Below are 25,110 nucleotides of genomic sequence, written 5' to 3' on the forward strand. Positions count from 1 at the left end.
GAAATTGGCTATCGTTTAGGATTGAAGTAAAGGTAATTTGAACATGCTTATGATGTAATTCCTTATGGCATAATGCAGTCTTCTGTAGATCTGCTTGATTTGAAATGTTATTTTGACTACTCTTTTAAATAAATGTGGTGCTCATTTAAAGGCTAAAATGCTTTCAAATTGACTTTCTTTTACAAACATGAAAAGAAACGTGATTGTTAAAAATATCTGTAAAAATAACACCCATTTATCATATGTTTTAATACAGGACAAACACAGAAGAATAATTCGTTTTTCTGGAATCCAAATATTTAATAGGTACATATCAAGTATTATGACATGTATAAAATTTCAGATCACAATATGAAGCAATGAATCTCCTCAGACTGGCATATGTTTGAGGTCGCCACATAAAAATGACTAATGATTAAAGTAGAAGAGAAGCAACTAAAACAGTAGAAAAATGGTGTACAGACATAATAGTAAGCATTCTAAGAAAATTAAATGCAACTTTTAAAACTTTTTTTTCAATAGGGTGCAATAAAAATAAAAACAACACGGCACTTAAGCCAAGCGTCCACAAGACGTCTAAAAAGTGTTAGTACTGTAGGTTCACGGAGGGCAAAGGACAACGGAGAGAGGAGGAGAAGAGAAGGTCACAGGAGAGAAAGAAACCGGGGCTAAGAGCTCGCCAGTCAATGCAGGGAGAAAATAATCTTTGAACAAGATTGAGCCACAGTTGAAGTAATACACATCACAGTTAGCTTTAAAGACCATAGTAGCATTTGTACTTGCATGTTGTTAATAGAAAAAAAAACCTGAATGATTGAACAGAAACAAGGACATCATCACCACAAACGAACAAACAGCCGATGAAAAGGGATCTGAACGTCGACAAAGCAGTAAGAAACGGATGTGTACAGCAGCGTGATATTTTTCTCAGCTCTACACTAAACATGGCTCTGCCTCGAAGGCTGATACCGGTGAGCGTGATGATATCAATGAACGAGGGCTACGTTTCCCCACAAAACCAACGACTAAGTATTCAAACTATTTTGGGAGTATTATCTGAAATTCAGTTCTAGTTCCTATCAAACCTGCCAACCTGAGACATTTTAAAGTACCATATCAGCAACGGAAAGGATGCTAATCTGTCAGCTGCTCAAGATAGGAATATGTATATGATGTGCGCAAAATATAAGTATTGGTGGAAATGTGAAGATTCAATAATGGAGCATGTGTTCATGGCTCCATAAGAATACACTTCCATCTATCCAGCTGTTACCATGTGGTAATATGGAGAAGGTAAATAAAATGTCAATGCTGATATACGTGTTCAGTCTTGGATCATGGTAAATTAGACCTGAAGATTTGTTTTGTTTTTGAGTTACACTATGAGTGCACATTGTTTCCTGTACAACAAATTCACCTCTGTCCATCTAATGTAGCCAGAAAACTCATAAATAAAATAAACCTTACCCTGACAAGATATTACTTTTATCTATCTGGAATCAACTGTCTGTTGCAAAAAGTGGGTCTCTGCATTTAAGTATGTATTTACTTACAAAAATAATATCTGATCACTAACTCTCAAACATTTCCGTTGTTCCGCTCTTTTCCCATTTTTGATTCAAATCTGACTCTAATTATTGTATTATTACTCAATTGTATGTTGAATGTGGATTGAAACACACTTCTTACTGTAACATTCAATATTGTTTTTATAAAACAATCACTGTGTAATGCTGTTAAAAAGCTCTCACTATTGAAAATGATTAACTGATCCTTAGCGCCACCACAGAACATAAACCCATTGATACTTTTACAAGAATGACATTTAAACTGTTAAATGTTACCTTAACACATATTACAACTTGGCCAAAATAAAATGGTCTAAATGTAGAATTTTAAATCAGCATGGAATAAGTAAGCAACATTAGCAAACTGACCAGGCATTGAATGCAGATTTCAGTACTTAACAGTTTTAGTGTAAAAGGCACTCTTTTCCTTGTGTCTGGACTACATAACAATATATCATATTGACAATATCAGACTGGTCGCACAGTGTATTTCTGTCCATCTTACATTCTGTATACTGGGATGACTGCACATTTTGGCCTCTGAGACTCTGATGATGTGAATCTATATAAGGATCATATTGATTCCTCTTTGTCAGGGAATATAAATCCATTTTCTGCATGTAATGAGACAACAATTAACTCACATCATCCTGGCTGTGCAATCCCTAATAAGACTGTTTGAAAAAAATTAAGCAGAAGCAGATTGAGTTGGATATCCAGAGCTCTCCAGAGATTATACTCAATCTAACAGAGAGAACAATAGCAGATGAATATCTGCTGAGCACAAAATATGCTAACCGTCTTTGTGTGAAGTCCTGGTTGATTATGGCTGCTTGGTAACACCGGGGACAACCAGTGTGCCCTTCGAGGCGTCGTTCAAAATAACAACTGCAGTGCAACTCACACTTTCAAGCTCTTCAGGTGCAAAGCCTGCTAGTCTTTGATTTCCACTACATCACGTAATGTAGAAGGACAGTTCAGTCTGAAAAAGTGCAGCTATGAATGAGAGTACATTATATAAATGTCTTAATATAAATGTTTAATGCATCATTTCAATAGTGTTAGAGGTTTCAACAGCTCTTGAGAGAGATCTAGTAACATGTTTGTCTGGCTTGCACATTTATTTGAAGCTGCTTGGAAATGGAACACAGTGCCTTTCTAGAGGAAGAATTGGCAAGGTCATGTTTGAGATAAGTGTGTTTTCTTTTCAGGTGTGGTTCCTCATTAGAAATGACTTTTTGTCTGGTTCTGCAGACATTTGCCTCTGAACTGCTCTAGCGCCTGATGTCTTTGGTATGTTTATGAACTTAATGCCTTTATTTCTCCTTATTAAATCTGAAAGAGTTGTGCCTGTTGATCAGTGTTACGAGGTTGCTCTTTTTTTTAACGCAGAAATCTCCGGATGCTCCAAACAAACCGGACACTGCTGCCAAATTTCTGTTATCTAAAAATGCTCTGGCAAGACATTTTATAATGGCATTCTTCCAAGTGATAGGAGCAGTTAACGGATTGCTAACACATGCTCCTGGTTAACCTACAAAATAAGTCATGTCATGGATGACGTGCTTCAAAAGACATTAAACATTGCGTGCTTCTATTTTATATAGTAATACAAGTTAATTTCACCTTGCCAACTGGTCATGTAACCTTCTTGCTGATTCTGAATGTAGGGCAGTGGGTGTTATTTCCTGCTGTGCCTTTATCTCTGCATCTAACCAGCAACTTTATTTGCCAGCTGCCTAAAATACTGCAAATATTTGAAGCAGCTCAGTATTTTGCTTACATGGTACACAATTGCATACAGGTTGGCAGGAGAAGAAGGAACGATCACATAATATTGCCGGGGAGAAATTTGCACTCAAACATTGTCCTGTATGTCAACATATGAGTGAACACAGTGGAAGGGGAAACAAGGGAACTATATCTTGAGGTGGCTAGTGGGTTTGAATTTAGGCTCCTTTTGTGCGTGTATGGGGCTAGAGTAGGGAGCTTATAAAATGTCCTTTTGAATTTCAGGCTGGTGAAGTTAATAGAGACAGTCCAGGTTTAACAGATGAGGTCAGGCCCTAGTGAGGTTGTTTGTGTATGAATGATTGTGTACATTAAATGGCTGTATATGCAATATACATTTGCCCATGGGAAAGTACAGTATGTGTGCGTAATGCATTTAAAGTGGAGCTCTAGGTATTTGTACACAGGTGCACAGAATGGATGCTTATGTGCGCGTATGTACGTATTCTACTTATAAAGTTGATGTTGTCCTCATCGGCCCTTGCTGTAGCCAGGAAAGAACTGGTCGAGCAGCACCTGAAGCGTCAAGTTTTGGGTCATCACGTAGTCTGTGCCCAAGTCTTGACGGCAGGAGGGGCAGGTGTACACCTCCGCTCTGAACGACCGCTGTAGACAAGTCTGAGGAGAGAAGAGGGCAGCAACAATTCACATATACATTTAAGGATGGGGGTTTAGAGATGTGGTGGTTACAAATGCATCCAGTCTGCACCCACCTTGCAAACATTGTGTGCGCAGACAGTGGTGATGGGTTGGAAAGCCAGCTCCTGGCAGCACACACACATGAAGTTCTGCTCCATCTTCTTCTGGAAATTCTATACATTTGCAAAGACAGAAGAACAGTGAATGAGGAAGGGGTAAAAAGGAAGGAAATACACACAGAAGAAAATATATAACAGTAGAAAGATAGCGAATTAGCGGAACAGCTGCAGAGCCACGAATCTGCGATGTCACTTTGTTCTGGTGAGATGCTGATATGGTTCTGACTCTTCAGAATGACTGCTAACAACACACTTTCTGCCGGTACAACGTAACTACAGACCAAGTTGTTTATTTCCCTCCATCTGCCCTGATATTGCTTCCCTTAAACAATACAAAGTTATAAACAATGACAAAAATTGTTAGCTTAATTTGATTTGGAATTTAAGATCTGTAGACTAAGGGGAATCATTCCATTTCCATGGTCAGAGTGTACTAGGATTCCTACCGGTCCCTCTGTAAGGTGTTCCATGGCTTCATCCCAGTTCTTCTTGTTGGCTGTGTCCTCCCGGATTAACTGCTTCTGTTGCTCAGACAGCTGGAACATTTCCTCCATCTTCACCCTCTTAGAGAGAGGCTCTGCCGCTGGTGATGATTCTGGTATAAATCGAAATAGATATTCTTGGAGAATAAAAAACAGTATTCAAAATGAAGTCTACAATAGTGCTATCTTGTGGTAAAGATATTAAGGTTCTCTTAAAATAAGTGTTACTGCTCACGCTGTTCTCAGCTGTCTTCTTCTCACAAAACCTTGTCTGACCTGCTTTGAGATTATTTTGTAAAATCACCCACCAATTTCTCTGGTTGTCTTCTTCTCTCCATTACTCTGTGGCTCCTCTTCATCCGTACTGGCAATTGGCTTTCCGTACTCCTCATCGTCGTCGTTATTCTCTTCTTTCTCCTTGATCTTACGTCTCCGTGGTCTCCCCCTCCCGGGATAGTGCTTGCCCCGGCCGCCCCGGCCGCCGCGACCGGGTCTGGCACAGGCCTCCTTCTTTGTTTTGTTAGCCATGGCAGACAAGTAGCCGGGTGGGTACTGCAGACAATGACTTAGTAAACACTTGATAAACATACTAGATGCAAAATGTATACAGTATTTTAATGAGACATTTAAAGCAAAGATATGTATAGGTGGATATCTGAAGTTCACATACAGATGCACTTGCAGTCTCACCTGAACAGCAAGGCTCAGTTTTGTGATCCTCTCTAGTCCTTCAGGTGTCCACGGTGCTGGTTCCAGATCGTCCCGTCTCAGCAGGTACCGCCATACCAGGTAACCACACTTTCCAATCTCTGGCCAGTATTTTACCACCTAAAATTCATATATAAACCAGTGTAACATTAAATACTGCCATGCTTCCCTATATTTCCTACTTGTTACTATGACATTGGCCCCAGCCCATATTTGTAAGGCACTATTTGTATGTGATGCGGCTCTATTTGAGGTTAGCAGACCTCTTTCAGAAAAACAACTACATGTGAGCCTGTACCTTGTAAATACCATCGTAGCGGTTTCCCTCCTCAGGAGCGTATTTGCTGATGCGTCGACCTTTAGAACTGCGCACCACTCTCACCGGCTTTCCGGCCCGCCAGTTCCTGGACTCTGCCCCGTCTTTGTCGTTCAGCGGTGCATCACAGTTTGCAGCCAACGCCCTGCAGGAGTCACCATTAAAGAGTTATACTCAAAACACAATGATGTTCAAGTCTGACTAGGGATTAGGGATGGTAATAAATGATCAGTTAATGATTGATTTGATCAAGTTCATCACTAAAGCTTATCTATCTTTAGTAGTCTTTAAAAAAAAAAGTGTTGTACCTGTTCATGTGGGTCAGGGTCTGGTCAAAAGAGTGCTCTCCAATCCGTTTGTTGCCTGAGAGGTCACGACCCCCGCTGCCGGTGTAGGTGAACTCATCCCCCCGATCCTACAGACAAGATATGGAAGACATCAGAAAATCACCTAATGCATACATGACTCAGTAAACTAAAGAATAAAACAACAATGCAAACAACAACATAATAGATATTAAAAACATTTTTTGGTTAAACCCACCACTTCATCCTCAAAGCCCCCAGCCAACACAAGCGAATAGGAACCATCGCTACCGCGCCCATGGATACCACCAACATGCGGCCTGTGAACACCTGCCTCACTCACCTGGACAGAGAGAGAGAGAGAGAGAGAAATGCATGAAAGAGCAGAGGAGAGCCATTCATGATACTGTATAGGCAGTGAAATAAGAGATAGTATATTACCAAACATAAAGCATTACAACAATTCTTAATGCCATATTATTGACCAATAAGTAAAGAAGATGAGACATGGTTGACTGCTCAATTTTCTTTCAGTTTTTAATCAATTCTCAAAGTAAACCCACTTAATTTATGATGCACTGTAAAACATGGCTAACCTGAACTCTGAATTTCCAGGTGGTTCCAACAGGAACACCAGGTATGGGTCCATAATGGTTTGAAGGAACAATTGTGCACTCCTTAGTACGCCCCACACAGGCCATACCCTGGAATTACATCAAGAAAAACAAAAAAGAATGTTAACTGCATGCAAAAAACACCATTAAATGTCTCCACATCACACTTAAATACTGTTTATGAGCATAACTGCTGATGGGTTTTACCAGAAATCATCAGATTCACATTTAAGAGGCAACCCGGATTTTAAAAGTAAGAAGACTAAGAAAAGTATTTTGTTTCAAGGGTTATAAAATTGCAATAATGTGAAAAGCATGAATAAATGCTGTGTGACTCACAGAACTTTAATGTGCCCAAACACACAAACCAGCCTGTTTTCAATTAGTCCACAGAGAAAGAGAGCATTCTGGTAAAGAAACTAGCTATTTTCCGTTGGCAGTTCCAGGAAAGTGGCTAAGTCATGCTTAATGGCATTGTTCACATTACACCAGGGAGACAGCCAGGCCAGGATAGGAAGGAGCCACACAATATCTCAAAGTGTTGCCATGAGAAGACTCTAAGGAGATTGAGGGGAAAAAAAATTAAACAGTATGCTTGAAACAGATGCTTTAAAAAAAACTATTTTAAATACATGTCATCTGTCCCCCTCGGTTTAATTTTCTGCCCCAGCAGCCAGCATGGGATGATTTAAGTGTTGCCATGTAAAAAATATAAATGTGATTTTAGCTTGATTAGTGATATGACTCAACCGACATTATCAAAATCATGTATTTTATTTAAAGAGTAAGTAGATAACAGGTATTGTTGACTGGATCTGATCTTATTGTTTGATTCTAGAGAAAATGAATGTTTGGTGCTTAGGCAATATTGAAAACTCTTCACATTAAACAAAATATTTATCTCAGATCGAGAACAACACAACACGAAGCACAGAGAAGATGACTTGCTTCATTACTTTGCTACACAAGGTATTAACCACATACACTGAACAACAAACCTGTATGCAGGAAATGAAAGGGATACAATGTGTTTGATGCAGGAATAATGCACTGAATGAATGCTAATTAAAGAGTGGCTCACCCCAAGTGTTGCATACTCAAATAGCCATTCAGTACTAAAAAATGCTGTACCAATGAATACATTTGAAAGTGCCAATTTCATATGCAAATGTAGCTTTGTAGTTATGTCATATGATTATTATCAGCAATCTGGTGGTGATGTAATACATTGAAAATGGCTAGCAGGGTAAATCTGATGGTGGAAAATCTGTCTTCTATCTCTGTGGAGCATTACTTTTGCCTATATATGCCCAATAAGGGAGCAGCATATTATTTTCCGTTCTAGAAATCACAGGCCCTCCCTTAGACTTACGGTTTTTATACAGCCGCCGTCAGTTCACCTAGTGTGTGTGTGTGTGTTAGTCTGTGTGTGTGTATCCTCTCGGGTCTCACCTTTCCCCAGTCCCTTTGACTTTCAGTTGTCGCCGACGGCATCTTGGCTTTTTTCTTGCTGGCTTTGAGCTTCTCGCCTGCCTTAACAACCTCACTGGTGTCGTTCTTACAGGTGGGACAGTACCTGGCAGAATGAGAGGCAGTTGTGTGTGTGAGTAAGAGAGTTTGATAACAGCAACAACAAAGCCCCAAATTAACCAGAAGCAAAGACTGACATTTTTCAACGCCCTAAAGAGAGATGTTGCAACAACTACATTTTTGTATTCAGTGAATATCAGAAGGTTGGAGACAGAGGTGGTTGAGTAATGCTGTTGGTCGATTTCATCTTTAACTTTTTGCTGTTTGAGTTCCATTCAGTAATACACGAGGCATTAAGCATGAGGACGAGGATCCTTCTCTCCATAACTGTCAAAATATAAAAAAATATTCTCACCCTCATCTCCACTGCATTAAACAAACTCACACCTGCATTATGTCATTATTTTAAATTGATTTGAACCTCAATCACCCCTTAATTACTGCCTAAATGCACTTCAGCGTGTACTGAACACCATTAATCAGCATTGTTAAATTGATTGTGAAGTGGTGGATGTTGTGGCTAATTGCGGCACTACGCTCTCTCTCACCAGTCCTCGTCATCTGGGATGGTGCCCAGCGGCGGGTTGAGGCAGTAGATGTGGAACGCCATGTTGCACTCGTCACACAGCAGCTGCATGTGAGCATCCTGCTTCCCGCCGCACACACAGCAGGAGCAGAAGCGACACTCTGCCTCAGGGTCAGCCTTGCAGTGCTTACACTCTGGCCCACTCTTCCCTGGAGGAGGAAACATTCATACACATGCACACGTGTTTGAAGATGTTCTTTTGCTATGGTCGCGGGCATGTTTTGTCACCTTTTTCACAGTGTGTTTGTATATGTGTGTGCAGTCTGTTGCATACGTTTAAATTGTCCGTCTGAAGCTGAGAGTGCAGGAGCTCCTGGTTTCTCCAACTGGTAGATTTCATCCAGAAAATGAACTTTACAATCCCCGATTACATCTCCAGAACCCCTGAAGGCAGGGCAAAACAAATAAAAGGATGGGAGAGAAAGCACAAGGAAATAAAACCAGAAGGGAAGATGAAGACTTTTGACTGAGTACAGACTAAAGGATCATCTTGATGAGCAAAAAAAGATTATTGACCAAGCAGACATTCTAATAAAGATAAACGACTATCCCCATAACCTCCCACCTAGGAAGGAAGATCCTCACCCCAGGAGAATCTTGACTCGGAGCTCTTTGTTGGTGCGGGAGGGTTGGTTAAGGGCCTGAACCTCGGCATCAAACCAGAAGCCCCTCTCCTCTGGCGTCTCCATGTTGTAGTTGACCATCACCCGCATGCCCACCTGCAGCTGGTCCCACCGCAGCAGAGTCCTGGCACGGGGTCGCACATCCACCGGCCGTATCTCCACCACCCCGTTCTCTGGGTAGCTGGAGAAAGAAAAGGGGAGAAGGAAAGGAGTGAGAAATCTGCCTGCTATCATCACCTTGATTTTCCAAACACTGTCATGCATTTGGACTTTTCACAGAAAGCCAAATGCTGATTATAGGAATAAAGTCATGATTAGAGGCATTTTCTTATTTTAGCAAATTATTTAAATTACACAAATGATTTAACTATCCTTGTACATTCTGTATATATAAAAATAAATGGCTTTACATACTATAAGGCAATTCCACACAACAACTTCCTGACTGGGGTTTTGGAGCAAAGGATTATAAAGGATATTAACTGCTATTGCCTCCCTGTAAATCTACACTGAAAATAATCTAATTACAGCAGCCTTACAGCCCTAGTGACTTTTCTAGTCAAACAGTCTTTTAAAAGTTATAGTCAGGAATCAGTCATTCATTCTTATGTTAAATTACAAATATTGAGGATATCTGGACTGGATCCGCTGTTTGAAGGGACAGAACATGGCACTACATTATATTCATGAATATTGTTTCTGCTCACTTAACACAGTCAAATGTTTATGCAAACTCCTGTCTGGGATGACCAGGCATGAGATTCCTACATCCTGAGTATGAGTGAGTAAAGATTTGAGGTGAGTAAAGATAACAACAGCCTTATTAAGCTTCTTTTGTAAAAGCCTCATGTGTCTTAAAGGTTTACGGTAAGGGTAAAAAAAAAAAAACACGTTACCCCACAACATTTGATTGCCAGCTTTACATAAGGAATAGTTTGATGGCTGTTTGCCTTTGAACAACAATGCAATTCTCGTCTTAATGTCGTTGTTAGTTTGCCAGGCAACCAATAGAGAATGCAGAAAGTTATTGCACCCGTCCAAGAATTTGTCTGGCACATTAAACCCCAACATGATGTTTTTATACCTCGGTGTTGGCACAGATTAAACAAAAGAGTGAGCTTTGGAGGTGCTAGTAAACAGATTTAGCTACATTTGTACAGAGCCAAACTAAAGCTGTATGCTCAAAGTTAGCCTTTAGCCTGTGTTCTCATCTATGTGCCATGCTAAGCTACCTAGCTTTATATTTCCCATACAGCCACTACGATTTGATGTTTTTTTAAACTGTGATAAGGTTTTTTATTTGTAATGTCCATAAAGAAAATTAGTAGCAAATCTTGTTTAACTCAAAATGTTTCTCCTTCTGCCATAAGTATGAAAAGTATTCTTGTGTGGCAAAACTTGGAGATGTCATCATTAACTGTTAGGATCAGGCCTGACTCACAGATGAATTAACAGCTTGCCTGCGTGCCAATAACTGGAACTATGCTTACATGAGTACAATGTGTTGGCAGAGAAGTTTTACTGCACAACAGCCTGCACGCTCAGGGCCACTTACACAGTGGGAGGTGGAAGGGGAAGTTGAGAAACGTGTGCAAATTGTGTTTTTCAGGGAAAGTTGAGTCTAAAACGTGGTACTTTGGGAGTCTGAACCGATGACACAAATTAATTAACCAAAATTCCAGACATTTAAGATGTCTATCAGTCCATAAATGCCCTACTTAAGCTTTACTTTCTTACTAACAAGACCATGCTGCATGTTTTAAGCCAATGTAAATCGAGGAGAGGTCCTACTGAGGCAGACTGTAAGAGTAGCGCAAAGCTAGCGTTCTCCCAGGAAGAGGAGGCCGGGGCACAGTGTGGGGATTTCCTTTTTTAGGGCCAAGGGATTACTGCAGTTTTGGGTTTAGGATAAGGGGGGTGAATACAAGCAACACAAATGTACACAGACACACACAAATATGGACATGTGTACACACTGAAACACACACAGCAGAGAGGAATATCAACCTTGGAGCACAATGGGACTCGGCATGAACAGAAGGAAAACACGGAGCAACACAAGAGGAGCAGAAGTACCCGAGTTTAAGACCACACAAGCTCACACTGTCTGTACTGTTGCACACTGGCCCTGCGCCAAACCCATGACAATTCACCAACTGAGGCACCAGATTAATTAGGAATTACATCAAATATCAATTTGCAAATGGAAACATCTTACATACTTCTTTTTTTGAAACGCAATACAGTGTTTTCCTCCTTAAAACTGCTAGTTATTGCACCAGCAGATATCAAACAAGCAAAATAAGAATCTGTGCTGTAAGTCTGGAGGAATAAAGTCGAACATTTGAGGTACGAGGGTTAAACAAGAAACCAAAAATCACGTCAAGACTCTTATCAATGCATAGTTTACCTATATAGAATGTTGAAACCTTTTTAATCAGTAGGGAAATTGAGAAAACATGACTGATCTACAGACGAGCTCTTTTCTCTCAGTTTTTCTGTTATGAACCCATCATTAGCGTTTTGTGTGCTTAGTCGAGGTCCCTGTAAGGAGGGAGACAGGCAACGGAGAAAATGAGAAATCCTCAATTTGCTGATAAGCTGCCGAGTTAGAAATGCTCTGACACTAAACAAGCTGAATATAATTGCTTCAACAGTAGGGAGGGAAAGTGTCTGCATGCAGGCTCTCTCAACCTCGGCTTTGTTAGTAATCGAGGGCAAAATGGGAGCCTGCGACTCTTTCATAAATATATATATCTTAATTTAGTGAATGTTAGTATGAGACATTTTCAAGTTAAGTCACGAGAAAGACATCAAAAGACAACTTCAGGTATTAAAAAGAGCCACTTTAGTGATTTTAAACATGAATCCTATTATCCTAATGTGACATTTCTACTTATTACCTCAAGTTGTAGTAGTATATATAATGAGGGATAACACTACAGCTTGACAAATATGGGATTATTGAAGCTCATACAGATATAAAATTGTGATGCTGAAAACGGTCTGATAAAGAGTCTGATAATATATATGTATATACAGTTGTGAATTAAGCTGTGTATGTAATAAGGCATGGTCTTACACAGTTGTTACATGTAGCAATCATGTGACTATTAATAACACCTGTGTGATCTCAATTGTGACAGGTAAAAATGTCCTTTGTGATAAAGGCCTTTAAAGCACCATGTCAAGGATTACAGTCACAGTGAACTGTGTTGAACCTGTTCCAAAATGCATAATATCTGCTCACACCAATATAACTGTATAAGGCACATTTTTGACAGCCAGCATTTTGATACCCAACAATCATACAATAACTGTCTAGAAATTGTGATGGAGAGTGGGCGAGTGAGAAAGAGAAACTTATATGAAACTTCAATTAGACCTAATTTCATCCTCATTTCAATGTCACTTACATAATTGGAATCGCAGCAAAAAAAGCTCTCTGAAAGGCACTCAGATATCAGCCGCGTTCTAACAACTGCCACAGCTTTAGATGCTGCTGGTAAGATCTCTTCCACTGCTACGTTGATCCTGAACAATTAGCAGACAGAGCCCATTTAAGAAGAACGTAAACCTCTCTTTTAAGAAAAAGCCCAAAATACCAATTTTACTTTAAATATGAGACATTATAAAAAAAAACGATCACAAGGTGCAGTGATTAAGATAGCAATAACCCATTATTCACAAAAAGCTAAGGGGTTACTAAGAGCATTTACAATGGCTCTATTATATTCAGTGGTTCCATTAAACAAGGGCAGTGTTACAGTGAGCCATGAACAACACAGTAACTAAATGGAATTAAGTTCTAGCTTCACTATTTACACAGGGGCTTTTCCTACAGACATGTACAATTGACCTCCATTGTGCCAAAAGTCTACCATGCTGCTGCAGATTCTCAAAGCTCACCTGGGACTAATCCTCTTGTCTAGTCACTAAGGTTGAATGACGAGGGTAATATATATATATATATATATATATATATATATATATATATAAAATAAAGTGTATGACATACTGTGTGGCTTTGGCATAACAAGTACTTTTCTCTTGATTGATCAGGCCAATATTTGCCATGAGTTCAGACTAGTGCTCAATGTTTAACAAGACTAATTCAGCTTGAACCTGAATATTTTCTTTCATTTTGGTCAAATGATGCAAGAGAAAGCACTGTTTTCTTTAAGCAGACATTCAATTTGTAATTTCTGTATTTTATTTTGTGTCACCTCTGTAAAATTAACTGACTTAAGACACAACCATACGTTAATTATCATTACATATTACACATATAATGGTCCACTTGAAAGTAGAACATATTATATTTGTCAATTTTATGTCTTTATTTACTCTCTGCAAAGAGAATCTTAAACATGTTTAGCTGAACCATGGAACCATATCTGAAAGTATTGTTATGCACACACAAACACCACTTTATTTCCTGGTAGCAGCAGAGGGGAGGTTGTCCCTACATATCCCTTTGATTTTGTGACTCATTACATTCTGTAAAAAACAGAACATTTTGTAGGGCTGGTTTTCATTTCTATGCAGGCAGGTGTTTAATGGGGGAGTATGTGTGCCTGCGTGGGAAGGCGGAGCGATCATTCCCACCAACCACTTTTCCCTGGCAAACAAACATATCTGCAGAAATCTGGAATGCCTCTCAGGACAAAGTACTACGCATTTAGTAAAAGGCAAAAGAGTATATTTTACAAGTAACCAGACAAACAGAAAGGTGAGAATTTAGATCTATTGCAGTTGTATCAGCGGCTTCTCAGCAGCACACAAAACCGGGGTTGCATTTGTGGCTCATTTGGTGAAAATGCAAATCACATATGAGGGTGACGTCCTGGGTTTAAAACTAGCGTGGGCCCTTTGTTGTCATTTTTGTCTCACTCTCGCTACGTTCCCTGCCTCTCTACCCTGACTGTCAGCTATCAAATAAAGCAAATGGGGAACATGAGGCGAAAAACAATAATCCGAATAAACAAACCAACAGATAAATAATGAAACCCACTGAATTCAAATAAATAGGGGCACACAAACGATGTGTATTGTTGCATTTTCCCTGCAGAAACACTCCTGTCTTGTTTTAAATGATGAAACGAATAAAAGCCAAATACCAGGGATTTGGAAGATTGCAGAATGTCAAATGGGAATGATGTTTGTCTGAACAAAAACCCACATTTATTGCTCAACAACCCTTGATGCTGTTTCTCTGGCATAACATCCCGTGACAGAAACACACAAACACACACACCGCATAAACGCAGTGAGGAGGCTATGTCTCACCGGTGGCATGTGCACAGCAATTACAGACAAAGCTGAAGGAGGCAAGCAAAGAAGTAATGCTCCTGAGAACTCGTGAGTTACCATGGAAACATCGGCTTCTGAATGAATTTGCTGGAAAAGCAGAGCGCAAGAGATAGAGTCCAAATTGTAGCACCAACTACCCAAACCCCCTCTTTCCATCCCCCTGAACTGCCAGGGGAAAGCAGAGGCTGCAATTCCCGACGCACCAAACACCGTAACTGATGCACACCAATGGTATCATGCATGGATGTATGTTTGGTGCACAGTTTTATCTTAAACACAACAGCATATTTTAAAAATTGATATCTAGTCAGAACATAACATTGTGCTGTTACACAGCGTATTAAAACGAGAAGGTAAAGAATCACAGTATCCTAATAGATCCACAACTGAGTTATATTCCAATCCTAAACAGATATTCATTATCCAGAATGATCTACCTGACCAACCTGACCTGACCAAAATGCAGCAGCAAGGACACTGTGCAGATGTCTGCTTTAAAGGTCTCCTATCATGCTAAATGCACTTTTTAATGTCCTTTATACATAAATATGTGTCCCCGGGAACTCACAAAGAGTCAGAAAACAAAACCCTCTCTCTTTTCCTCTGTACCCAAATCTCAAATAAATGGGGGTACAACGGAGCTGATCCAGATTTGCGTCCGATATGAGGTCATATCGGAAATGTGGACCCACGGCCCTATCAGAAAGTTGCTATCAGAAACAATGCCTGACGTATTTTGGACATAATATGGTCTTTGTTTACATTAGCAAGCATCGCTAACACTCAGAGCTAAACTGTACTGGAGAAAGCATGTGTAAAAAAGCGGGAAATAAAGAAAGGAACTCACCTTGTGGTAAACTCGCAAGAGAAAAAGCATTTGAGCTCCATACTGTTTCAGAAATAATCCTTGATGCGGTTTGGAACATGATATGGCGTTTCATCACGGCAGCATTTAGCTGTATCTCGTAGAATTCTGAGTAGGCACAAGCTCCCCTTCCTCTTTTTTTTTTTTCAAGCTAAGGACCCAAAATCAGTGTTTCTCTAACAGGGCTGGAATGAGGGGTATGAGGGATGTCAAAAATTCATGATCTGTTAAGTATTTTGAGCAAAACACATCATAGACATGTTGCCTAAAATATGCCTAAAAATGGCATAATAGGAGACTTTTTAAACAGAAATCTACTATTTTAATAAAATCTGTGATGTTTTTGTTATCGCAACAACTAAAATCAGCTCAGGTGCAGCAGGAACACATGTCACTTACTCGTCATATTTAATGTGGTACAATACATCCTCTTCTTTCTCCTTGGTCTCTGAAGCTGCTGTAGAGTCTGTCTGCGAGGTGGAGGCTCCGTTACTCTCAGAGCTTAGCTCAACATTATTCCTGTTACTGTCTGTGGTTTGGCTCTGGCCGTGGGCCTGTCCCTGCTCGGCCTCCAGCTTTCCATTAGTCCTTTTTGGGGGCCGGCCCACCTTGCCCTTGGTGGGCGGTATCTGTCCTTTGGGAGTCCATGTCACGTTTTCGACGCAGGCCTCAAACCAGGCACCAATGCTGACGTCTCTACAGTCCACCAGCTCGTGAAACTGTGAAGATACAAAGACAAAAATAACACCTGGCCTCTTGATCTTCTCTGTCTGCTGTTTGAACAAACACGCCATGTATCAGCCCATTTGTTACACACCATTAAAATAGCTTTACAGAGTAATGTAAAGAAAATGTTTAACAACTCATTAAAATACTCTGGGTAATAAAAGTTATGGGCAATTTATAGTAAAAAAAAAGTGATACATGCAAACAACATTTTGCATTTATTCTTTTATTAGCTCTCTGCATTACATTCCTTCTACTTTTTAGAAATAGATGTAACCCCTAGCATCGTTTAGCTGTATTCTGCTTTAGGAAAACTAAATCAAATATAGCAGATTCTGTGGTGAATGTTCTGTGAAGAATATAAAAAGGCATTTAACCTTGATATCCAGTGAAGCTGCACAATTTAAATCTCATCTACTTAGTTACAGTATTGATCTCCCTGCATGCAGAATTGAACTTTTGGCATCCATCAAAAGAGTCTCACTCATATCATTCTCAGACATGTGGGTCAGCCAGCCAGCAGAGCTCAGAACACATTAGAGTACATTCACAATCGTATGGGTTTTGACTGCAGTCCATTTATAATCTGTAAATTGGTTAGTGACAGGGTTGTAAAGATCTGATTATTATGTGTGGCTTGGCCTGTGCCTCTCTGGTAAAGTTGGCCACATGCTTGTGTGGCATGCCATTATTCCTAATAAAATCAAGGCATTCAGGGTGAGACAGAGCAGTTAAACAATGAGAATGAATGATTAATTTGGATAAAATACATCTAAATATCTAAGCTACAACACAAGACAGTGGGGAAAGGAATATAGGACTGCTTAGTCATTTAAAATAGAAGAAATTGCCAAGTACACATGGGAAAATAAAAAGCATAGTGGTATTGTTCCTTCATCATTTTTGTTAAGAAACTGCTGTAAAATAATAAAGTATTCAACCTACTGTAGAAGCATGCACACTACTTGTTTCATGCAAGCTAAATTACACAACTAAACATATACTTTTTGTAACATCTCATTTATAAATTATGAAAGCGATTTATAGGGTGGTTTTGGAGTTTTAAACCACATTGGAGCACAAGATAAATAAAAAGTGCCCAGCCCAAGAAACTCTGGCATTGATTTGCCCAAATGCTCTGTAATTTAGCTAAAAGTCCAGCCAGTACCATGTAAAGCCTTGCAAATACATTAGGAAAATTAACCCTCTCATCCTCACCTTGTACACACCGATTCCCGGGTCCACTAGTGTGTTTCTGCTGGATGTGGGGGGCTGATTGTACCATGCTGGACTGGGGGTCTTGAACACACTTTTGGTACAGGCTGAGTGACTGGTAGCGCTGGTGTCCGGCTTGGTTTCGTTAACAGTGCTGGTAGTGACGCTGCTGCGGTCATTGTCTATAGTGGGGGAGGTTTCCATAGCAGCGGGGGAGCCGGGAGCTGGGGAGTTGTGGCTTTCCGACCTGCAGTCAGTGGGGGGGGCTGAACTACAGGCCATTCCGGAGGAGTCCTTGGTGTCCGGAGGCTCGGTCTGCGAGCGGATCAGCAGCTGCACAATGTCATTCAGTCCCACGTTATAGTCATACAGGGTATGGCCATCTTCCATCTAAAAAGATACAACATTAAAAAGTCACTGACATGCTTGAATAGACACCACTTTACAGATGCTGAAAATTCACATTTGTATATAGCGCTGCAAGACAATTATTTGTAACAGTCAGTCTTCAAAAAGGTATGCTTTCTTTCTAGTCAGTAAACCCAATAAGAATTACATTTAATGTATACACATATATTCAAAAAAGAATCCAATACATTTAAAAAGCTATGACTAAACATGTTTTGTCCTTTGTTTTTTTTATGAACAAAAAATTATTCATCAAATCTTCAGTCAACTAGTTGTTGCAGCACAAATAATGATATCTTAAGCTTGCCCATCGATATGTATGTGGACAATGACATAAATGTCCATGAAGACATATTTCATTAAATATTGTACCACACTTCTTTCCAAATAGGCATCTATGTGGTATGAAACGAAAACTGTGCCACAGAGCACCCTCAGACAAATACTCGGCGGCTTGTCAAGGACAAACAAAGAACGAAAAAGACGGAAAACAACATTGAGCATAGTGAGAGAATACAATTATGTATTGTTACTGCACTCAACAGCTACAGAGCACATCAAAATATACACACACAGCACTTTAATTACACCAGTGGTTGAGGACGATGCTAAGGAGTTTACTGCAAAACATCTGCTCTCTGCTTTAAATGGCCCGATGGTTTCCTAGTAGCCAATAAATATATGTACCTCTGAACTGATTTGTGTATGTATATAAGGGGGTAAACAATGGCAAAATATGCACTTATGACTGGTAAGCCGTTACTTGGCATTACTGATTTGCCACGTTTGTATTAGTTTACATATCCAGTCCAATAGACATGGATTGCAAACCACCGCTCCGTTATCATAAATCCCACATCGCTTTTCAGCTAGACGAAAAAAGAAATAAAAGAAATAAAAGAAACGAATGCATGAATTAAAGTGATGGGAGATGTAGCTGGGGGTGAAGAAATGAACTGGGTTGCTATGACAACCAAAAGAGAGCACCCCCACCCCCATGAACCTGAATCATGTATACAATCTCTGTCGACACCAACCCACCATCATCATCAGCGCCCTTTTCAGGCAGTGCGGCGTGTATGGGCATCAGAAAAATGGTTCTCTCGACAAAATCATGGGCCCGTTAGAAACCCGTTTTTTACCACAACCAATCTACTGCTAAGTATACAGTACAGCTACTGCCTTAGGAATGGAGCTTATGGCAAGCAAGCCAACTCATTATAGACATCAGCTATTCATTTCAGCCCTCAACCCCACAAGCCCATTGTACGGGAGAGACGAGCATGGCCGCCACTCGCACTCCCCTTCTCCTCTTCGTTATTTGACAGCGAGCAGGAGAGGGAGCAAGCGCAACGTCCCCATCCCTCCCTGTTTTTAATAGTCTCATGAAATTTAGATCAGAGGAGCACTGTTGCAAACACAGTAATTGCTATACTCATCTGTCTATCTGTTATTATAGGGTACTCTATATCAGCATTTCTTTGTCTGTCCCCCTGCCTAAACTCCATCTTCGATTTGGTTTCAGTAATTGTCTATCCTCCTGTGTTTTGCTTGCTGATACTGCATCAAGAAAAATCATACGATTGTTGGTAGGACCTGCAGCAGGAAGCCTTGCTGGTGAGAAGTACTTGGTACGCAGACAGATTTTAGTATTAGAAAGATGCGGTTGAATTTCATGCACCGCAGCAAACCTCACAATTGATATCTAAGCTGTAGCCGCTTTCCACAGCGCCTTCATTGTGCGATCAGCCTCTCACTGCGAGGTGCAACAGCCCCGACATTAGTAACCAGCTGAAAAATCCTTCAAACAAAGAACCGCCATGCAAACAGGCAATGTCAGACATGTTTTTTCTGTTTTCATGGAGGTCAAGATCTCTTTGACAGAAATATTAGCTTACTCTCGAGCGAGTAGGACGAATAACATCAAGGATATGACATTTTCTCCTACATTATAAATAATAAAGAAAACACATTATGGAATCTCTGTTATGTGATTGTGTTTCAGAGGGAGACTTTAGTTAACAGACCACGTCATAACAAAGCTTTAGACAAACCAGAGACTGTTAATATAAATTACTCAAAACGCAAGAATAAATCACAGTCGGAATTCCTTGGCATGGCAACGGTGTGAATGCTTCCATGTCTACGTATGTGTGTATAACATTGTTCAGTTGATAAAATGAACACCTCTGTACTAATTTCAGTTTCGACAGGCAGCCTTTCTAACACTCATTTTTAGTATTGTAAGAGGAACAAAAGTATAGTCAGAAAGAACGTTAATCAATGACAAGAGAGACTGCATAGAGACTGAAAAAACATCTTAGACATGCAGGCCGAAACATTTTCTACCTATTCTATACAAATATCAGTAATGAAACAAATGTGTTAACATTATGATAAAACTACAGACAATAATAACTATCATAGAGCAGAAACCGTGGGTGGGGTAAACCCCTTACTCCGACACGATTTATTCTTCTCCGCCCACAGGCAGTCTTAGCAAAGAGCTGAGCAAAATAGGTCAGATTTCCAAAAACAATGACATGGGGTGTGTCTGTGCGCCTGCATTACCGAACGCCCATGTTCCGTCTTTTATCCCTCACTCTGCTCACAGTCGTTCAATCTTAAACCAACACTTTCCACTGTTAATTTAACCGAAAGAGGACTTGCTTGTTATTCGTTTGCTGCTGTTTTGATAACTTTATGTTAGTTCCTAAAAATAAGCATTTGATCAATTTGTCACCTTCAAAATACATTCAAGGTCCCATGGTCATATACCACTCACAAAGTAGATGTAATACAAATCACAGTATTTCCCCCCAATACATGATTAATTGTCATTAGGAAGGGAGAATGTAGGACAAAATAGTAATAAATACTATTTACTATAAGCGTAAACTTGCAGTATTCAAGTATATGTCACCAATATTTGTAGTTTATACCTACATGTATAAATATAGATTAAAAACATTACTAAAGTAAACAACTCTCTTCATTATCATAAAATATCATGTTGTATATTAAACTGTTTATTCACGATGCATGTGTAGGCGCTAAAATGTTGCATGTAGGCCATTTGACCACCAGGCAAGCTAGAGCTACTATTAGGAGTGAAGTAAACTATGAAAACATGGGGGAGTGTTAGAAAGCATGCAGTTGTACTCTAGATTTAGTGCCTCTTTGTCTTTGCTCTTTGTCCAGCCTATCTGTCGAAGAAGGGTGTGACTGGGTGTACATGCATGGCTGCAGCCAACTCCGTTTCCCCTGAAATTCTACCGCTTGGCAATGTCCAAAGAAAAGCCATCAATTGAGGAGCCACAACATCAATGCATGTATAATCAAATTGTAACTATATATCTAGGTCACTAGCCAATAAAGCTTTCGTACAGCCCAACAATAACCAACAGCAAACAGTGGAGGACAGCCCAACCATTTAAACGTGAAACATGTTGCTGCCTCGAAAGAAAAAAGTGAACAGCCTCATATTTGAAGCACACAGACGCAATACAATCTGAGCTACAAACAAGCTAATAAACAGGAAAAGGCTTCTTTTTTTTTTATTAGTAAAGTAGTCTTCTGAAAAAGTGAGTGCAGGGGTGTAGCAGAAAGGCTGCATGGACAGTGGAAGGTGTGTGTTAGTCTGCCCGTGAACAACAAGACACTTGGCTCAATGTGAAACAGAGACATGAGGAGTTGACAGGAAAACTGCAAAACCAGTCAAAAAAACTAAAAACAAACACTGGGGCCAAGTTGTGCGGCTGCTGGCTCGAGACACTTCCGAGTCAAGGGCAAGCATGACTTTGAACCGGAGAGGCAGCGTGAGCAGTGAGCTGGGGGGAAAAACAAGACGCCATTTTGGAAAGGAATTAGAGTTATTCTGCTAGAAGTCCAAATCCCAACATGCATGTAAGGGCACTAGCTAGAATACGCTGCGTGTCGCTGCCTCATTCGATGCATTACTTAACGTATGGAATTGCCCTAATCAACCCTCCCCACTTTCTTTCCAGTGAAGGATTTACTACACAGGCCTGGCCTTTGCAACCACAGCTCCAACAGATCACTACAACTCAAGTGGTACAGATAATTAGTTGCTAATAGAGCAAATAAGAAAATGAACTGCATTGTGGCTTCTGCTGTGCTACAATCTTGCTTTGTCACTGTGGTGTATTTAACTTGCACAAGGGTTTTGTTGAAGGATATTGGTCATAACGGCCTATATTTGTACACGTTTATAAGTACAAATGCATCTTTCATAATAATGGTTTGCCAAGTGAACCATTGTTTGACAAAAAGCATGTGCTGTAGCCAACAGATATAAATATAAAAGCATTCTATGAATTACAATCTCTCAAACAGTTCATGAAGCATTTTTCTAATATCCATCCTGCAGTGGATCCAGCTCACAAACAAACAAACAAAAATCGACCTAAGTGGCCTGTACTAGGATTTAGAGTTCATTAATTACCTAACAGGAAGTAGGTTAGACAACTCGAACATGCAGAAAGTCATTTATAAAGGAATTGTTTGCCCTACATTTCTGCCTGGCACATATGAATGAAGGAGAGTGTGACTAAATGTAAACAATGTGAGACCAACACACCATGTGGGCTGTTTGCTTCCTGGGGGCTTATCTGCCTCGCTGACTCATGTTGAGTTATCAGTTTTGTAATTGTTATTCCTAAATACTAAATAAATCATGTCCCCAGTTTCCTGTCAGAAGTGAGCATATCCTGCATATTACTGATAGAATAACAGCTGGTACTTTGAACACAATGTACACATTAGGATGCAGGGTGTCTTTCTGTCTTTTATATAATGTCCTTATGTTCACATATTTGGAACAAACAAGAAATTATCTGAATAATAGGATGTCAAATCACATTAATGTTGAATCTGTAATGATTTTCCAGAGTCTAACAACTAAAATCTGACATAAATTGTGATTGATATGATAAGCAAAGACAATATGATCATATATCATACAAGGGTTGGGTGGGTGATTTGGACAAAAATCAGTATTTTACAGTCAAATTATTGCAGCATTGCAGTGATATAAAAATAAATATTTTAAATATTGTCTACCATTTACAACCGTATTAAAACAAGTGTGTTAAAAGGTTTAATTAATGTAAATCCCGCTCTGTTCCAGAAACAATATTACCAGTATTTGTTATTAAATGTCTAAGATCTCATGCTGTGGCAAAACATCTCAATCTATCACAACTAAATCACAACACCTTTAAGGAATGTTCCATGATACACATATATAGGGGATAAAGTGCTTAGAAACATAGGTTCAGTATACGCTCATTTCTAAAAGTCTGCATTACTGATGCAATTATACAGGTATGGAGTGTAGTAAACCAAAGCTACATTAAATAGTTGGTGGAGTGAGCAGATATCTAAAAAATGTTTACTTTCTTCCTCATTTTGCTGGAGATAAATGTGAAATAAAGAGATTCTTAATGTTTTGCAGGATTGCCCTATTGTTTAACAATGACTGATTACATTATCATTATGTTTAGAAAATGTAATATTTACTGAAAAAGAAAGCATAGCAATACAAATGAATGTGGTACTGAAGCAAGTCGTATTACTACAGAATGTGTATTATTGTATCATGTTTTACAGGTGACAGCTTTGTCCATCCTCACTGTACTGTGTGCATATTTTAGTGACGCCAGGGTGTAAACACAACTGCCTTTAGTCAAGGCACGTGGAGCCACGAGTCCACTCCTCCCTCAAATTATCATTAACATCATCATAACACACCACATGCACGAGCCTGCTGGACCACTGAGTGCAGTTTAAAGCCACATGTGAACAATACAAAACAGATTTAGAAAGGAGATCTTGAATCTGACACACGGTTAAAAACAAGTGCTGCGGTATGGTGCACTATCTCCTTTGGTCTGCATGTGGAAACTGAGTGCGATGTTCTCTTTTCCCTCGCGTCGCAATGTAAACAAACATGTCTACGGTAGTGAGACATTTGTTGCACGCACTGCAAACCCAAACAATGGAGTACAGTGTGAAAATATGACCATGCATCCATGCAATGTTGCTGTTTTTCTCAGGGGCTGGCACACCGCGTACCTCAGGCTCTTGCGCAATAACTATTGGCGAATTCCTATCAAAACAGGAAGCTCGCATGGGTCCGAAAAATCGCTACAACACCAGAGACCACTCACTCTCCACAAGCACCAAAACATTAAAAACTGACTGTTGCATGACGGGTTGACACGGGGTTTGTGTTTACCTGCTTTCCTCGGTAGAACAGGCGCTGCTGCTGTGGGTTTACACTGAAGATCTCCTGTATTTTCAAACGTAAAGACTCAATTTTGGTCAATCTAGAAAGATCCTCAACGGTTCGCGTCTCCTTCCCGTCTATTGTGCGAACCTGGATCCACATTGTTGCACCGCCCTGTAACGCTTCAGATAAATAGGAGATAAAGCAATATTTTGGATACGAGTTTTGTTTTCCAGGGGTAGAGGGAGATATAAAGGAAAGCGATCAGGGATCCATTGCGTTTTCCTCTGCAGAGGTAACGTCGGACTGGTTCGCGCTGGAGTCTCACATGAGGTCGCGGCGCCAAGCAAATCTCGCGAAACAACGTTTAAGCGATCACAGTGTGCCGTTAAAGGCGCAGCTCTCCATTTAATGTGCACAGAGGAAAACATTCACAGTACAGTAGTGGTTGGAAGCTTACGAAGTTGCGTCTGAGAACAGTAAATACAATTCACCTGTCATCAAAAATCATTATTTGATTAGTTATGTATTCCTGGTTTATTCTTAGTTTTACTTCAAAAACACTATTTTGTCTGACAGTTCCTTTGCAAATGTTCATAAAGAATTTGCACATAAAAAAACATTGCTAAATCTAATAGGCTATCTATTGGTCAACATGTAATAATATAATATGATCGGGGGCCATTCTGCTGCACTTTTCATCCTTTACTGCCCCTAAAACATTTAGTAGATAGCATATTTTAAAAACACCATCTATTTAATGTGTTCTAAATATAACAATATAATTACATTTTTGCCATCCTGTTTTTCAACATGGCATAAAACAAAAGTGTCTACACTATATCTATTATTTAATTTATAAAATATGAGCCCGTTTACCAGCATACTATGATCTTACTTTTACTGTGTAGCAAGTGACAAATTCATCATTGATCATGTATATTGCCTGAGATAAAAAGGTCCTTATCTAGACTTTGACACACACTCTTTAAAGGGGACCTATTGTGCAAAATCCACTTGTTCATGTATTTTATACATAAACATGTGTCCCC

At 39.8% G+C, this 25,110-nt stretch overlaps 1 protein-coding gene across 2 annotated transcripts; it reads right to left on the reverse strand.

Annotated features, from left to right (window-relative positions):
- Window positions 1-275: 275 nt before the first annotated feature.
- On the reverse strand, window positions 276-24,392 carry LOC117538823 (E3 ubiquitin-protein ligase UHRF2-like). Of its 2 annotated transcripts, none has more exons than XM_034204742.1 (16): window positions 24,068-24,392; window positions 17,404-17,790; window positions 15,859-16,178; window positions 9,244-9,462; window positions 8,933-9,042; window positions 8,621-8,807; window positions 7,995-8,118; window positions 6,525-6,632; window positions 6,167-6,271; window positions 5,932-6,038; window positions 5,606-5,768; window positions 5,290-5,427; window positions 4,908-5,151; window positions 4,564-4,712; window positions 4,073-4,171; window positions 276-3,977 (listed from the first exon to the last, which is right to left on the reverse strand). In XM_034204742.1, exons 1-16 carry the CDS (start codon window positions 24,218-24,220, stop codon window positions 3,831-3,833), a joined length of 2,760 nt encoding a protein of 919 aa, XP_034060633.1. In that variant the 5' UTR covers window positions 24,221-24,392; the 3' UTR covers window positions 276-3,830. The 2 variants fall into 2 exon arrangements, with proteins under 2 accessions (XP_034060633.1, XP_034060624.1); XM_034204733.1 differs by having other exon boundaries at window positions 4,564-4,736.
- Between the last annotated feature and the right edge of the window lie 718 nt (window positions 24,393-25,110).

This window comes from Gymnodraco acuticeps, unplaced genomic scaffold (assembly GCF_902827175.1).
Source record: "Gymnodraco acuticeps unplaced genomic scaffold, fGymAcu1.1, whole genome shotgun sequence".
Lineage (NCBI taxonomy): Eukaryota > Metazoa > Chordata > Actinopteri > Perciformes > Bathydraconidae > Gymnodraco > Gymnodraco acuticeps.

Coding starts and splice junctions, on each gene's coding strand:
- LOC117538823 (XM_034204733.1), bottom strand. CDS start 24,220: ATGTGGATCCAGGTTCGCACAATAGACGGGAAGGAGACGCGAACCGTT. Junction 6,272..6,524: donor CCTGGAAATTCAGAGTTCAG/GTTAGCCATGTT, acceptor CTCTCTGTCCAG/GTGAGTGAGGCAGGTGTTCA. Junction 3,978..4,072: donor GCGCACACAATGTTTGCAAG/GTGGGTGCAGAC, acceptor TTCTCTCCTCAG/ACTTGTCTACAGCGGTCGTT.